Source organism: Apis mellifera, linkage group LG1, assembly GCF_003254395.2.
Source record: "Apis mellifera strain DH4 linkage group LG1, Amel_HAv3.1, whole genome shotgun sequence".
NCBI lineage: Eukaryota > Metazoa > Arthropoda > Insecta > Hymenoptera > Apidae > Apis > Apis mellifera.
The window spans coordinates 5,594,300-5,611,586 of NC_037638.1; the positions used below are offsets into that span (position 1 = coordinate 5,594,300).

Here is a 17,287-nt window from a genome sequence, read left to right on the forward strand (position 1 = left end):
ATCAACAAACTTTTTCATATTCAACAAACGGGAAATAATTACCTGAAATAAATAAATAAATTTAATTTTTATTACTAAAAATTAATAATTTATAACTTAACTTAATTTAAAACTGATAATTTCAAATTTAACAATGCAAAAATAATCTAAAACAAAACTTGTTATATTGTATTGAATTTGATATAATTTAATATTGTTACTGTAATGTTAAAAATTAATAAATATCATTAATACATATAAAAGAGTCATGCAGAATTGCTCTTGCTGTGATTTCAGCAAGAGCAATTGATTTGCTTTGTTTTTTCTTTATCAAAGGTCACTCTTCACCATGAAAATAATATCAATCATTAGCGCAAGGACTTTTAATTTTAAACGTTCGAGGTTATTTAAAAGATAAGCCTTACTACTGTTTGATTCATTGCCAGTTTCTCTGAACAATTTCTTTGTTCTTTTAAACCTATGACGAGATTGAGATACACATATGGTATACAATACACATCCTCATACTTATACCGACAATAAGTTATACATACATTTATACACAAAGATAATATATGTTCAGAGTACAATCATTGCAAAAGAATGGCAAAATAAATAAGATAAAATATCATATACTGCGATGATCGACCAGAATAATTAGTTTAAACTGATTTTTGATGATAATTGAATATCTAAAAATCAATATGTGATAAAGAAACAAACATAATAGTTCAGTTATTCCTTGAACCATGTTTGTACCATTATATTATTGAACAATAGAATATAATATATATAATATAATATTTAATATTGAAAATTTGACTATTTGTTTCTGAAGCAGTGTGTATATTTATATAATGATGTAAATTTTGTAAATGTTTAATACAAGAATTAAAATTTTCTAAAAATATCAAATCTAAGAATTAAATTGATAAGAATTCCAATTCTCCAAAAATCTTAGATAATATTAATTATTATTTCATTCATGAATATCATATCTTAAGTTTTAAAAAAAAATTAAAAAAAAGTCTACAATAAAATTTAACTTAATTATATTATTCCTAGAACAATATATCACATCGTATAATTTATATCCACGATGAATCGTTGGATCAGGCACTTGGATGTCTTTGTTTGCGAAGGGTTGCAAAAGTACATAAGAGTGCCTGTGACTCATTCCAGGAATTATTTTTCGTGGCAGACAGACTGATTTTCGATTGTCTAGACGAAATGTCTACGTACACGCAACTTTGCATGCTATTCTTCAATTCCTCTCTCTTTCCTTTTTAATCCATATTTTATTTTCTGTAGAGATAAAACGAGAAACAAAGAATTATTTTATTTGAAATAATAATTAAAAGTAATTTTCATTAAATGATAGAATGGTGAGAAATTTTTTCAATAGAGAAATTAAAAAAAAAATTCACTATCACTATTATCACTATATTAATATATTACTATATTACCGCCATTTTCAATTATCGAAATAATTTCTAGAACACTCGTTTGATTGAATGATGAGAAAAAAGGAAGAAAGAAAAAGAATAAATAATAAAAAAAAAAGTATCGTTATTACATTGCCATTTTCATTTATCGAGATTCGAAATTCTAGAAGAGTTTCATTCGATTTGATGACAAGAAAAGGAAGAAAAGAAAAAAATAAATTTCATCGGTAAACAAACTAGGAAAATTACTAGACTCGCCTAATTGAACACGTGTATGCGTATTGAATGACAGGGTGTGGCCCTTTGGTTGGCGCACCCTCGTCTCTCAGCATTTCCTCCCGGACAACTTCTATCCTTCTATTCTCCTTTATCTCTTCCTGCATCTCTTATGTCTGGCTTATATTCCCTTTCCCTCGGATTTTTCGAATTACGACCATTGTCCAAAATCCCTCGTGAAATTTTGAGATTCACAGCCACACTTGGAAATCACTTTGTTTTATCTTGGATTTTTATTGTATAAAAAAAGAAATAAAAAATAAAAATTTAGAAGGAAATTTCTATTTTGAAATTGTTTGAAAAAAATTTTGTGTATCACTTCTTGTGGAATTATGATCTCTTAATTACAAAATGTAATTGAATGGCATATGAAATTGTTCTAATATTATGAAAAAAAATTTTTTTATGAAATTTGATATACTTAAAATATGAAGTACTTTATTTATTTATTGTAGTTATCATTTTTTCAATAGCTTTTTTAATTTTTTAAAATTTACATACAATTTTTACAATAAGCTGCCACTTTTTTGTAGTGCTCATTTTTCCACAATTTTTTGAATCTTTGAAATAATAAATCAAGATTATATATTAGATGAGACATCCTATATTTTATTTTTACATTTGGTGAATTCAAAGGATACATATATATATATATTATTTTTTAATATAATTATTATTTCAAAGAAATGTTTATCTGCAAAATTCTGTATCATTTGAAAAGAAAAATATTTCTATTTATTTATTCTCCACTTCTTAGCCTTCATTTAAAATATAAACAATTACCTAGTCATCAAGAAATTACGTATGTAGATCACTATATCCATCTATATCCACATTTGATCGCGTTATATTCTTGTTATAAGTAGAGAAATGTATATCATGAATCATAAATTATTCATCTTTCGATAAGCAGTATATCATATTCATGAGATTAAATTGTAATATCTGCAAATATATATGCAAAATTTATATCGAATCGATAATTTCAATATAACCAAAGAAATAGATTTGAAGAAAATATAATATTACAAAATACTTTCCAATTAGATCCGATAATTGACATTTTATTATATATAAATTTATGAAAATTAAAAAATGAAAAAAAAATACACTTGAAATTAATGTTTGAAACGACACCTTATCGAATATCCATCGCGATTTCAATGATCCCTATAAATTTCACCTATACCTCATGTCATATCGAATATCAAATTTAGAATAAGGAAATATTGCGAGCATATATAGAGAAATAAACGCTTGAAAATAGTCCCCTGTCGTGAATACTCGACAAGTACAATTTTTCATCGTTACATCAAAATGATAAATTCTTTCGAATAAATTTTAAAGCTGGCTACTTTTCATTTTTATTCCAAATTTGCTCCAATATAATAAATATATATATATTATATAATAAATATATATATTAATACATTCGAGAAACACTTTTGGAAAATCAATTTTAAAAGACCAAATAAATACAAAAGTATATAAAAATATTTTAATTGATCGAGTTTTATTTGATGAATTATAAATAATTTAAATTTGCATTAGATGCAGATATCTCCATCTCCTCTATATTGCTATAAATAATCGTATAACATAAATTCACTTAAATGTTTATAATTTAAGAAATAAACCTCAATCGATATTTTTTTATACTTTTGTATTGTTTCTCTCTAGAATTGAAATTTATTCCAAGAATATTATAATTAATATTGATACTGTATATTATTTTCTTCTTTTTCCATTGATGTTTATTGCTTCCATTCCTAGATGAGTAAACAAAAATAAATGAATAAATTGCGTTTTAACCAGTAGCAATGGTTACTATTAATCGATACTTATCTTCCGTTGAAGCGGCGGAAATTTCTCATTTCATTCCGGAAACGTTTCTGCCGGACATTACTGAACCCAATGGGGAAAATGAATGACCGACGATAAATCTTGCATCGTGGTTTCGTTACGATCCAACTGCAACTAGGATGTGCAACGTGGATTGAACTCTGCGATATGAATTCACTCGAACTGATATTGGGGCAATCATTTTTCAATCGAGTTATGGACAACAATGGAAATGAATTAATTTTCTTTGTAATGCCAGACTGATAAATGATTAGAATTATGAAAGATAGCTTGTTCAAATGGCCTGATGAATTCAGAAAAATAATTGAAATTAAAATTAAAATATTTCTATAAGCAAGTACATTATTTGTAAATATAAAAATAAATAAAATAATATTTACTTGTGTATGAATTGTATGAAATCACCATTTTATTTTCAAAATGCTGTATCACTTTAATAAAAATATCTATTTTTTCTCCGCTCTGATATTTTCTATCCTCGTAATATACATATATACAATACCATTTTCTTTCAAGAGATCATCCGTCATTCGTATTAGAATATTGCGTCGTTCATTTGAGCCATAAATGTCGCGTTTGCTGGATACGTGGCTAGTTATGGTCTTGAAACTGTAAAGTGGTATAGCAGTTGCGAACAATTAATCTTCTCGCATAGTAGTTACTTTCAGAGGAAAGTTTACATCGACATTCGAGCACTACGGTGAGATACGACACGCATTCAAGAAATAGTATACACGTCACGTAAACGCGTACCATCTCGTACGAGTCATCCCTCGGATAGATCTGACGCTCGTTCGCGACTGTTTGCAAGAATTGTTCGACGTTCTCTACGATTGTTTTCAAAGTCGTAACTTTCAAGCACCACCATCTTTCGAAACGTGCGTTGTTTACATTCAGTTTACTTAACCAGAATCTAGGCCAAATTTGCCTTGGCAGTATAATATCAAAATATTTTAGTTTTCTTCAAATATTGTAGTAACTGCAATGATATTAAATAATTTTAAGTGAATAATTTTATACGAAAATTATATTTAACTATAATACTATTTGAGATAAAATTGTAAAAGAGAAATTTATAACCTACAAGTTAAACTGTCAATTCGGTAATATTATTAGTTCATAAATTATCACACTAGATGACAGTAGAATCGTTTTTAATTACATGTTTCTTGGAGTTTAATTGTGAGAAACGTATTGTGATTCTATGAATTATTGTCGAATTATTTTTCACTATTGTTCTTTTTCTTCTTGAATGTTTGTTTTGTAAAATTGTAGAATTAATAAAAAGATAAAAAAATTAATATATTGATTAACTAATAACTAAAATTTTCAATGCTATATTTTCCCATAAATATGTTCACATTTCTTTACTCCACAGATAGAAATTCTATCATAAATCTTCTTCATATACCTACATTTCCGAACAGATGCCATTTCACACAGTTTACTGGTTTATCCATGATGCATTTAACCAAGTTTAAATTACAAGACTATGTAAATCTACATATCGAAGCACATAACCTATATAAATATATATGTATGTATCTTCTACAATCTTTAGAATATTATTTTAAATTTTAACTGAAATTTCACCAATTAATAAAAATAATACTTTGTAAATTTATTTTCAAGGAAAAAAGTTCAAAGAAATTACGATATATTTTTACCTACAATTTTAAGTTAGGTTAAGAACGAGAAGACTCAAGTTTTATTAAGAATGCTCAATTCTGAGAATAATCACGAAATGAATTTTCTTTTGAAAAAGATTCTTAAGAAATCCTTTAAAAAAAAAGAATTCAAAGAACGTCTAAAGTTAACAGAATAGCGACTCAATGAAGCGTCTGAAGTCGATTCTTACCGATACATCCAGGACTTGTAGAACGTACTAGTCGTCAAGCCCGTCGGAGGAATCTAATTTTATAACGACCTATATTTAGCTGAAACTTATTCCAGCAACGGTGTGCACCGGGTCACCGGACTTCTATTTTACCAATGCGATATCTCGATCCAGCGTTAGTTTAACCAAGAACTACAGATTTTGCTCAACTACCAGATAGCCTTTACTGGTTTTATTTTGGTTTGCACCAGTATGATTGGTATGAATATGTAGAACATAAAATGAAGTATTGAAGGAACTAGCTGCTTTTCTTAGAGGAAAAGATTTAGAATTTTTTTTTATGTTCTAGTCATGTGCAAAAGAGGAATTTACGTTCAATACAAATAAAAAAAAGATTTATAAGGATTAGGATTTTTTAATAATAAATCATTTACATTTATTATTGTATTATCTCCATTATTTTATACTACATTAAGAAAAATATATGTTAATTTCAATTTTTCTTAATAAATTATTGAAATATAAAATGTCTATTCACTTGACATCTATTTTAAATAATAATTAACTAATATTGATAAATTGATAATTATTCTGATCCTATATGAAATAGTAATTTAGTAATATCTTAGTAACTTATTTACAGAATGACTTCAGAGACATATAGTATAACTTATCAATTAATAAGTTATTGAGTTGATATATCAAATTATTCATATACATTTGCTTCTTTATTATTATTTTATAATTTTAATGGAATAATTAATGAAATTTAAAAAATGGAATAATTAGATAAAATTAATAAAATTAGATAAAATTAGATAAAATTTTTTGTTTTATCTTATTGATACATTTCTTGATAACTATATGAATAAAATTCAAAAAATTCTTATTAGTGTATCAATGAATTTATGATTTAAAAAAAGTAATATTAAAAATATTAGTTTCTTACAGTTTAATTGTGTTTATTTAAAAGCATCTTGATATTATACATATCAAACATATATTTCAACCATGAAACACTAGTAGAATCACTAGTCACCCAGCTCTCAGTCATCGGACAACAGAATTAAGTGTCGCGACTTCCTGGGTCAAATGCATTCTTGCTGAGACGATTACTGTCGCCAATAAGACCTGGACCTTTTAATTTACCGTTAAGTCGAACTCAGTGACTAATCGTTAGTTTATCGAGTCATCGGCCACTAAAAGTCAAGTGTCTTGTCATCGTTCTCGTGATGAAATTATTTGACGTCTGTATGAATTATTCGTTTTATAATTGTCCAATCAATTGATATTAAATCTGAAAAATATCAAAAAGTATTTTTTTTTAAATTATCTTTTTTCACCTATTATATATTTTTATATTATATATTTTTATATATTTTCATCATATTCTTTTCTAATTTTTTTTAAATAATAAAAGATTTTGATTTCATTTTTTCTAAGTTTTTAGATTCTAAGGAATACATTATTAATTTCATACTTTTGTCGACAGTGTAAATTTATAAAAGAAATTAATTTAGAGATTAATAAACGATACAGCATTGGAACAAGCATTACTAATTATAAATTTGATATTATTAACTTGTCTCATAAAATCTAAATTAAAAAAGTGAGGTTAAGATTTTTTTAAACAATATACTATATTTAAACAAATGAAATAACTATTAATATCTAGAGCATTAATTTCAGTTAAAAAAATTAATTCAAATTTAATTCAAATTTTAAATTTTTAATTGATAATTACACATTAACAATTTTAAATATTTATACATCATAAATACAATATAAATTTTGACACCATATGAATTCAGATGATACTTCAACGAATTCATACATCTTAATAAATGAATTTCTTGGTAAGCAATTAAATCTGTAAATTTGTAGCATGACAAATACGTTCTACGAACAACTTTAAATAAATATATTTATAAATAAGAAAGAAATAACTGATTGGAAAAAAATATAAATTAAGAGATATATATATATATATATATATATATATATATATATATATATAATAATAATAAGATAAAATAATAAGAATTAAAATAAAAAGAGAATTAAATGAAAAAAATGATGATTCATATAGAATTGAATTTATTTTATAATAAGAAAAAATATTTTCTATATTAAGCTATATCCTTGAATTGAATTTCTCTAAGGAAAAATTTCAACATATGAAATTATTTCTAAAATATGTATTATTTTTTAAAGATTATTAAACATAATTGTTCTTCTTCACAAAAATGATACCAATAAAATGATCATTATAAATAATTATATTTTTGGTTTATTAAATTATTATTTCATAAACATTTTAAAATTGAAAAGTAGACAATTTAATTTTCTATAAAACTATATAATTTTTTTAAAAAGTTGTTTCTTTAATTTTCCACTTATAAATTATCTATTTATAAAGTTAATCGTATTTGAATTAAGAAATCATTAAACAAACTTTAAATAAAATAACAGAAATTGTTTTTTCTAACAACTTCATTTAATCTTGGTAATGTCAATAAAATTTTCTTTTCTTCTAATGATTTCTTCTCAAGAATTTTAAATATAATTATCTTATTCAAAAACTTCCAGTAAGAAGTACTTCCAGAAGTATTTTACAATAATATCATCTATGGACTATTTATTTTCAAAATTTTTCAGAAACAAGATATAAAATAACAAATGACTTGATTGTTTTTTTTTTTTTTTTTTTTTTTTTTTTTTTTTTAAGGAAATGCCCTTTAGAGGTATTTAAGGGGTCGCGTGAACGTCAAGTACGTTTATTAGCCGCGAGACGCAACTTTTACGAGCGTTACTTAAAAATGAGAAGCCTTGTGGCGTTGGACAAGGGAATGCCTTGTTCGTTGCACAACCTCTTTTCACGAACATGGACTTTTCTGCCACTTGAGAAGCGTTTTCAGCTTCTTGACACTGGTTTTTTACGAGCTTGAAGATACCAACATTGAATGATTGGTTAATAAAATTAATACAAAGTATTTAGACCATAATTTTGCATAATTAAATTGATATTATTAATAAAATTTATAATTATTAACAAATTAATTAATTTAATTCTTTAAATTTAATTAAAAAAATAGTTATAAAGAATTTTTGAAAAATAATTGACATATATTTTTTTTCTTAATTATTTAATGAATAATCATACATGAGTAATAAAATTCTTAGTATATGATTAGGATATGCGTAATATCAATGAAGTTTAACAATAAAAAACAAAACCACTAGTATGTAGGTATGTACTTCCGCAAATAATTGCATAAGTTGCAATGAATCAGAAAACATCCTGTTTCATTTTCTTATATGACTTTACCATCGATATTGCACGTTTTTACAGATGACAAATGTTTATAAAAAAAGTTTCAATATTAATAAATGATTTTATAAATAATGGTTATTATATTAATATCTATTAATATTTTTATATTTTCTAATAATACATATGTATTGAAATATTTCTATCATTAAATTATTATTCAATAAAATATTTCTTTCAGGTTAAAATTATAAAAAAAAATAAATGAATATTATAATTCAATACAGAATAAAAAGATTGATCCAATAATTAATTGATCCAAAATTGTGTTATTAATAAAAAATAACCAATAACATATTTACGTTAAAATATTTTTATTAAATTAATTCATAATTCAATGAAATTAATGCAAAAATTAATTAGATAATTCATCTTAAAATAAATTCCCTTATCTCATAACCACAATTACGATCTTTATAATATTCACTATGAGCGATCGTATAACCTCTCCCAACCACTTCTAACCTGTAAACAAAGGAGGCATTCTACAGCAGCAGGGATTTTGTCACGAATATTTAATCGTCGAATAATGAGTGGAACATACCGAAAGATTACAGCTGCTGCTCGGAGACAATCCACTGTTTTACTAGACGCGTGTCGGTTTTGGTACATAAACCTCTTGGGATCCGTATCCTCCGCTGCCATAACGTATATCCCCGTGAAGGACGACTTAAACGAATTTTGTACCCAAGTCCGAAAAGCCGGCTGTGACAACTATACCGCCTGCTCTTTCGACTCGCTATGTAAATATTTGTTACGCTGAACGCGAACTGTAAGGAAAGAATGGGTCAACGAAATAATGCATAGGTATACGTGTTGAATGTGTTGCTACGTGTGTCTCGTGGAAGAGGGCGTAGAGGGCGCGTTAGGAAAAAGAACTAAAAAAGAGAACTCGGTGGGCAATATAGTTTTATATATAGTATGAGAGGTAGAAATAGATTGAAAGGATCGAAATACAGAGAAGAATGCATAAGATAAACAAAGTAATTTAATGATCTTGAATATATTTTCTGTTTAACTTTGATAGTAGAAAAAAAAAATAAATAAATATGATACATGTATCTTTCATAAGTTGCCATTCTGATTGAAAATACTTCACATAATATATAAAACAAATCTATTTATTTACAGTATATACATTTCATATAAATTAATGCAGAAATCTAAATTGTCTCGATTGAATATTTTTGTTAATATAGCTTACATATAATAATAATATGTCATATATTAATATATTGATGTATATGAAATTTCACTTTTTTTTAGAATTTTATAGATTTAATATCATCCACAATTGAATACTGATAAAACGACTCGAGTTAATTCGCATGATCAACGAATTCGCAAAATTTTATAGGCACATGTCCAACTCTTTGACAATCAGTGAATCGTGCGTAAGATCGAGATAGGTCACGCGTGACTAGATAGTGAACAGAGTCAAAGAATAGTTCTCGATTTTTATTCGAGCCGTGCGAATCGGGCAGCCTGGCGTAATTAGTAACACATGTGGCGAACGAACCGCACCCATTGATTGACTGCCAGACGGGAAGAACTATCCCGGTGCATAATTCCATGAAATTTAAAAGAACATGGAATCCATGAAAAATCGATCGCCAAGATATTTCTTTGGCACAGTTGTTCCCATCATATATGTCTCAATTGATCAAAAAATTTATAGTATTATTTTAATTTATAGTCATTCTAATTCAATTTTATTAAAATAAAGATATCGATATATTACATAAAACGAAAAACAGAGTAAGAAAATATGATGAATATCCAATTGAAATGTAATTTATAGGTTAGGATTACATGCATAAAAGCCATAAAAAAAATGAAGAAAAGAATATCACAAATATCAGTTGTGAATTTAGATTTTGGATATAGCATATTCCGTATTCATGGTGAAAACGAATTTCTATGGAAATCAATATGCAAGATTGCAATGCAAAATTGTATACATTCATCGCTATCGAAATTGAACGAAATCTTGATTTTTTTCCCCTCGATTTTTTCATTTCAAAATTTTTCATTCAATTTTGTGTTCTCATTGTTTCATAGAAATTTTGATAAACATTTTTCATAAACTTTTGATCGATTATCAGATATTAATTTTTACAGAAATATTTTAAAAATAATCAAAGAAGTTCAAATTTTATTTTATTTAAATCAAATAATTATCCTTTACTATTCTTAATTAAATATTAATTTTATTTTATTTAAATTTATTTAAATTATAATTTATATTTTACAATTATATACAATAATATAGAAATTTGAACTTATTCGATATAACTGAATCATGGAAAATTATTATCAACTTATTGATGTATTGATATATATATCTATTTATCTGAGGAAAGATTCAAACCAGTGAATTATCCAACAGTGGTGGAGATGTGAAAGTGTCCTGCAAACTGCATGAATTACGCTCGGCGAAGGAAATTGTATCAGACTTTCAGGGTCGAGCGTAATTGCGATGAAACTTTGTTTCATTAAAACCAGTCCGATCCCACCGTAATTATACATCACTGGAATCACTTTCATTTTTAACTTGGAGAACAGATATGGTTAACACAAGAATCAACACAGAATTATAAAGAATTTTTTTGTTATTAAAAAAAATGAAACCTTTTTTTTTAGTATTTGTATTATATTTACAACTCTGTTGATCAATCAAACAAATATCATGCTCAATAATGTTTCCATTTCATTTTAATAGATCGTGTAACTTTTGCTTTAATTTTTTAATTTTTTTTTTTATCAAGTTTTTAACCATTTTTAGATTTTTAGAATATATTTCTAATTTATTATTACGTTTATTGAACGTATGATAAATTTTTGAATTTGTTTTTTACGTATTTCATTTTATTCTTACATCTTTGTGGAGAATCAGCTGTTATTGTTCTTAATCTTTGATTTTGAAATGCTCAAAAAATGCTTTCTTTTTCTTTAAATTTGGATATCTATATAATGAGATAATCACAAATTTATATAACGAATTATTTTAATAATATTTTAGTAATTTATTTTAGTAATTATTTTAGTAATTTATTTTAGTAATTATTTTAGTAATTTATTTTAGTAATATTTTAGTAATTATTTTAGTAATTTATTTTAGTAATTATTTTAGTAATATTTTAGTAATTATTTTTAGTAATATTTTAGTAATTATTTTTAGTAATATTTTAGTAATTATTTTAGTAATTTATTTTAGTAATTTTAGTAATATTTTAGTAATAGAGAGAGAAGATTTGTATTCAATATAATTTTTTCATTTTTGTATCTAATTATTTTTTCTTTTCTTTTTAATGTTGATCTTTTTATGTGAGAATCCTTTCGTCGAAATATATTATCATTTTTATTTTTTTTGTCTCATTATTTATTTTAATTTTCGGGTCTGCAATACATTTGTAATAGTGATGTGATTAAATTTATTTGCATTAATTTTGATCTTTCACTTTTTTAGACCATTCAACTGTTCTATTCAGATATTCCTGCAGGAATTTTGACACTTTTAAAAGAGTAGTACGTTTCCGATTTTAAATACACGGATTTTACAAAGTATCTTCGCAAAGTTATACAGAGATTTACGATCCGTTATTATTGGTATGGAATATTTATTTACAAACGATTACGATTTAATAATTTTTATTTTTTTATTGTAAATTTATATTCGCTTGAATTTATTACAATTAATAATTTTATATATACACTTTTATAAATTTGTATTTAAAATTTTTTTATTGGTGAATTATTTATTTCATATGATATATATACGTATATTTTTTTTAAAACACTTACGTAAAAAGAATTGTTAATTGCACAAACGTCAATTTATTTTTTGATATAATAATTATCATTCTAATTTTTTATTTTTAATTTTAAGATATATATTAAAATTTTAATGTTTCAATTTCACACGTTTCATATACGAAATCTTATTAAATCTATGCTATATCTTGTTTAGATTCAAATGTATCGAAAAATGAATTAAAGAAAAGGTTAATTTCATTTCATGTCGCATGGTAGATAACTAGCGCCATCGAGTAGCCAATTTTGAAACATGATGATACATCGAAATAACTAATTGAAAGTTGAAGCGAATTGGATGATATTGAAATAACTGTTGAAGCAGTGTTTATTTTTCACTGTCGTGAATTTGTTTGCTTTTTGAAAGCTTTAAGAAAGCTTTAAAGCTTTAAGATGATGCAAGCTTGCTTTTGGAGTTTGATGACTATTTCTGGGAAAGTAAGTTTTAAAAGAAAAATTATTTATTATCCACTGATCTCAATCATTGCAATCGGATATAGATTAATCTATCGAAGGATAAATGATTTTCTCATATATCTCGTTCGATTATCGATTTAATTAGCAACAACCAAAGTTTTTTAAATTCATTGTTCAAAAATAAAAGTACATTTGATTATATCATTTATACCTGATCTTTTTAAAAGTTTAAAAACTGTAGAAAAATGGAAACAAATATTTTTTTGAATAACACTTTTCTTTCTCTGTTTTTTTATCAGCCATCACGAGACAAACGTGTTGTACCTGGCTTGATAGCTATACAATTAAATAGATATACCACTTTAGATGCCGATCTTGTAGTAATAGGTGGTGGGCCTGGAGGTTATGTGGCATCGATTAAAGCATCACAATTGGGAATGAAAACAATTTGCATAGAAAAAGAAGATAACTTAGGTGGAACTTGTCTCAATACCGGATGCATTCCATCAAAATTTTTGCTACACAATTCAAACTATTATAATATGGCATCCAATAAAAATTATCAAAGTAGTGGAATTACAGGTATAATTTTTCTTTTTTAAATTAAAAATTTAATTTAATCATAATTTATAATTATCCAATCTTTTCTTTTTCTTCTTTCTCTTACTCGTAGTTGAAAATGTTAAAGTTAATGTCGATAAATGCATGCAGCAAAAGCAGAATGTAATAAGATCTTTGGCAAACGGTATTGTTCTTTTATACAAAAAGAATAAAATAAATTGGGTGAAGGGTCATGGGAAAATTACTAATCCAAATCAAGTTACTGCGCTTAATCCAGATGGTTCGATACAAAGCGTAATTAATTCTAAAAGAATTATGATTGCCACCGGCAGCGAATATACACCGTTAACGGGCACAAGTATCGACGAAAAAGATATTATTTCATCTACCGGTGCTTTGTCGTTAAGCTCGACGCCTACAAAATTCGTGACAGGTGGCGCTGGTTTCGTTGGATTGGAAATGGGTTCTGTCTGGCAGAGGTATTTTTGTTATCAAAATTGAAGTGAAAGTAAAAAAAAAATATACAAAAAATAATATCAATTTTTAATCGCTTTAATTGTTTATGATTATTGATAGATTTGGCTCGGACGTAACGACAATTGATTCTTCATCCACTATTGGTGGACCAAATATCGATAAGGAAGTTAGTCAAATATTAAGAAATATTTTAACTAAACAAGGCATAAAATTTAAAATGGAAACGAAAGTCACTTCCGCGAACAAATCAGGAAACAGTATCAATGTTTCCGTTGAAAACATAAACGATTCCAGCAAGAAAGAGAATATTTCTTGCAACACGTTTTTAATTTGTGTTGGCAGAAGACCATACACGCACAATTTAGGATTAGAAAGTGTAGGAATTAAAAAAGATAATTTAGGCCGAATTCCTGTAAATAGCAAATTCCAAACAGAAGTACCAACGTAAGTGTTTAACATTTCTTTCTTTTCTTTTTTTTTTTTTTTAATTTTTCATCTTTCTTTATCTCTCATTTTATAATACTGTATGTATGTAATACATGTAAAATTTAACAAATAAAATAGGATTTATGCTATTGGAGATTGTATTCGCGGACCTATGTTGGCTCATAAAGCCGAAGACGAGGCTGTTATTGCAGTTGAAAACATTACAGGAGGTAATGAGTTATCTATCTATATATATATATATATATATATATATATATATATATATATATATATATATACATATTATATTTCTTTATTGTGAAAAAAATTTACAAAAATCACATGTTCATCCAGGTACTAATAACATGGATTACAATAGTATACCTCACATAATATATACGTATCCAGAGGTTGCTTGGGTTGGTAAAACGGAGGAAACTTTGAAGCAGGAGAGAATCGATTACAAAGTTGGAAAATTCCCAAACACGTCAAATTCTAGAGCAAGAACGAATCTCGAGACGGATGGTTTCGTTAAAGTATTGGCGGATAAACGTACGGATAAAATATTGGGAGTGCATATGATTAGTTCGTTCGCTGGTGAATTGATTAACGAGGCTGCTCTTGCCGTGCAATGTAAGGTAAAGGCAGAAGATGTTGCAAGGACGTGTCATGCGCATCCAGTAAGTATTTTGAATGGTGGTAATGATTAAATCGTCGAATATTGATTTCATTGTTGTTTTTACTTTTTACAGACATATTCGGAAGCCATAAAGGAAGCATGTTTAACTGCATATTTTGGAAAACCTATTAACCTATAAAACTCTTAAATAAAACTGTGAAAAACAGTTAATTCAATATAATTCATCGAAGCTTCGATCTATTTGAAAAGATGTTTCAAAAACGCATTTTACTACATATTTAGATATCGTCATCATTTATATTTGTATATAAGATATACAAAAACTTTAAGAAGATTTTTTTATACATTTTATATATATATATTATGATACTTTTATTTATATATCATTATGTGTACTTCATATAATATTTATATTATATAAAATATATTTACACTTTTGTATCTTTACTTTTGACTCTTGATAATTATGTATATTACAAATAAATGGATGTTAGAAAAATGTTTACTTGGAATATGAAAAAGTGTTATTTTTAATTTTCTAATAATCTTAAATTTTAATATTGCAATAATCTCTTAAATGTGTGGAAACAAGTTTTTATAAAATTATTTTTAATAAAATTCTTTTTCTCTTGATTTTATAAAAATAGCTATCTCTTTAATTCAATCGTAAAATTATAAGATTTAAGATAAATAAAATATAAAATATATTCGTGATAGCATCGAATAAATGCGTAATTTGTATTTTATTATATACGAACATAAAATTTAAAAATTTAAGTTTGAAAGAATCAAGTGAAATCAGTGACTAAATACGTTTTTGAGAAGGCAGAAATGAAATTAAATTAAATATATGTTAAACATTTGTCGATAAAGACTAATTTATATTAAATTTTTCTCTGAAATCTTAAAATATAAATTTAGTATTTAAAAATAATATAAAAGACGTAAAAAAATATATTCTCTTCAATAAAATCAATTGATAAAAGTTCCAAGAACCGTAGGTCGATAACATCGAACAATACTAAATTCTAAGTATATGTTTGGTACCTAGCCAAGATTTTCCGTACGCATATCACTTCTAAAAACAAGTTTATAAACATAAAATTGCTATTCTATGTTTTATATTTAACTTTAAATTATATTAATTTAATTTAAAATATTTTTCCACTGATTATTAGTTCGTATTTATTTATTTAAAATTAGTTCATATGTTGCAACAATTTTATATATTATTCCATTCGAAAATTCAATTTGAAGATACAAACAATTCTGTAACACGTTACAACGTATCTTTCACTTCTTTTTTACACACGACCTCATTCTTTATCTTTGTCTCAATGTTTCTTTTCTGCCAACAACTTTGCCACGTAGAATCTACTAGTCTTGTTTGATCATCAAAGTTAAGCGATGTCAGATATGGTTAGTTACTCGATTACCGCTTGAGAACAGCGTGATGCTGCTTCGGAATTTACTTTAAACTCTAAATCCCTAGCTAATGATCAAGTATTAATAATAATAATGATGATAATAATAATAATAATAATAATAATAATTAGGCATATCTAAGAATATGCCAGATCGAGATAGACCTCGAAAGTTATTTATAACTTTGAATAATTAAATTTTAATGCATACAGTGATTATAAACTTGAAAAATTTGTATATAAATATAAAACTTTTTTATCATTTTTCGATTTTGAATATCGAAACATTACAAATTTGACACAATTTTCCGAAGAAAATTTTTCATTCGACTTGCATTCGAAATATAAATATTCCTAATATTGTAAAAATAATTGAGAACATGAAAAAATGCTAAAATTTTGGAGATTAATTTCCTGTTGAAAAAAGATTTTTCGACGAAATAATTACTTTATATTAATATATTATGCTCTACGTGCAAACATTCATTAAAATTTTGAGGTTAGGTGAACTTTTATACAAGATGTTCGAATATACGTACGTAGTGTGACGCTATAAACACATCCATTTGATTACACGCAAGAAACGTTTGTGTGAGTCACATAGATCGGTGTCGCGTCCAGGATTGCCTAGCAAAAACTAATCGTTGAAAGAGTGGGACAAAGTAATAATAGTGGTGAAACTTAGAAAAAGAAATAGAGAAAATAATAAGTATGTGTGTTTCACTGTGAGAAACATATATAAGTAAAATGATTGATAGTGAAGTTAAGAATAAAATTCAATAAATTATTTTAATAATT

The 17,287-nt window shown here is 25.7% G+C and overlaps 3 protein-coding genes and 2 long non-coding RNA genes across 11 annotated transcripts in view; 1 reads left to right on the forward strand and 4 right to left on the reverse strand.

The window, feature by feature from the left end:
• Window positions 1-17,287, reverse strand: part of LOC409383 (matrix metalloproteinase-2) — a 130,607-nt gene that overhangs the window by 101,361 nt on the left and 11,959 nt on the right. The gene's annotated exons all lie outside the window — the stretch shown is intronic.
• Window positions 1,683-3,089, reverse strand: LOC113219263. The gene is made up of 2 exons (XR_003306144.1): window positions 2,484-3,089; window positions 1,683-1,924 (listed from the first exon to the last, which is right to left on the reverse strand). It is a non-coding gene; the product is annotated as an uncharacterized LOC113219263 (long non-coding RNA).
• LOC102655229 lies at window positions 3,185-5,850 on the reverse strand. 4 transcript variants are annotated; one of them, XM_026445150.1, is made up of 5 exons: window positions 5,422-5,850; window positions 4,317-4,542; window positions 4,066-4,172; window positions 3,944-3,994; window positions 3,185-3,846 (listed from the first exon to the last, which is right to left on the reverse strand). In XM_026445150.1, the coding sequence occupies exons 2-5, from the start codon at window positions 4,331-4,333 to the stop codon at window positions 3,542-3,544; spliced, it is 480 nt and encodes a 159-aa protein (XP_026300935.1). In that variant the 5' UTR covers window positions 4,334-4,542; window positions 5,422-5,850; the 3' UTR covers window positions 3,185-3,541. The 4 variants fall into 4 exon arrangements, 1 of the variants encoding a protein (XP_026300935.1); XR_409664.3 differs by adding an exon at window positions 4,979-5,084 and having other exon boundaries at window positions 3,186-3,846; window positions 3,944-4,542; XR_003306089.1 differs by lacking the exon at window positions 3,944-3,994 and having other exon boundaries at window positions 3,185-3,677; window positions 4,066-4,542.
• On the reverse strand, window positions 9,040-17,274 carry LOC107964619. The gene is made up of 3 exons (XR_001703466.2): window positions 17,029-17,274; window positions 9,276-9,501; window positions 9,040-9,196 (listed from the first exon to the last, which is right to left on the reverse strand). It is a non-coding gene; the product is annotated as an uncharacterized LOC107964619 (long non-coding RNA).
• LOC102655391 (dihydrolipoyl dehydrogenase, mitochondrial) lies at window positions 12,629-15,399 on the forward strand. The gene is made up of 7 exons (XM_026444966.1): window positions 12,629-12,982; window positions 13,261-13,543; window positions 13,635-14,001; window positions 14,099-14,443; window positions 14,564-14,655; window positions 14,780-15,105; window positions 15,178-15,399. Exons 1-7 carry the CDS (start codon window positions 12,938-12,940, stop codon window positions 15,241-15,243), a joined length of 1,524 nt encoding a protein of 507 aa, XP_026300751.1. The 5' UTR covers window positions 12,629-12,937; the 3' UTR covers window positions 15,244-15,399.

What these genes read in the sequence shown, in the direction of transcription:
- LOC102655229 (XM_026445150.1), bottom strand. An exon ending in TGATCTCTTGAAAGAAAATG is followed by an intron (nt 3,995 to 4,065) that starts GTATTGTATATA and finishes TTTTTATTAAAG; the next exon opens with TGATACAGCATTTTGAAAAT. An exon ending in TTCATACAATTCATACACAA is followed by an intron (nt 3,847 to 3,943) that starts GTAAATATTATT and finishes TGAATTCATCAG; the next exon opens with GCCATTTGAACAAGCTATCT.
- LOC102655391 (XM_026444966.1), top strand. Translation starts at nt 12,938, where the DNA reads ATGATGCAAGCTTGCTTTTGGAGTTTGATGACTATTTCTGGGAAA. An exon ending in TCAAAGTAGTGGAATTACAG is followed by an intron (nt 13,544 to 13,634) that starts GTATAATTTTTC and finishes TCTTACTCGTAG; the next exon opens with TTGAAAATGTTAAAGTTAAT. An exon ending in GGACGTGTCATGCGCATCCA is followed by an intron (nt 15,106 to 15,177) that starts GTAAGTATTTTG and finishes TACTTTTTACAG; the next exon opens with ACATATTCGGAAGCCATAAA.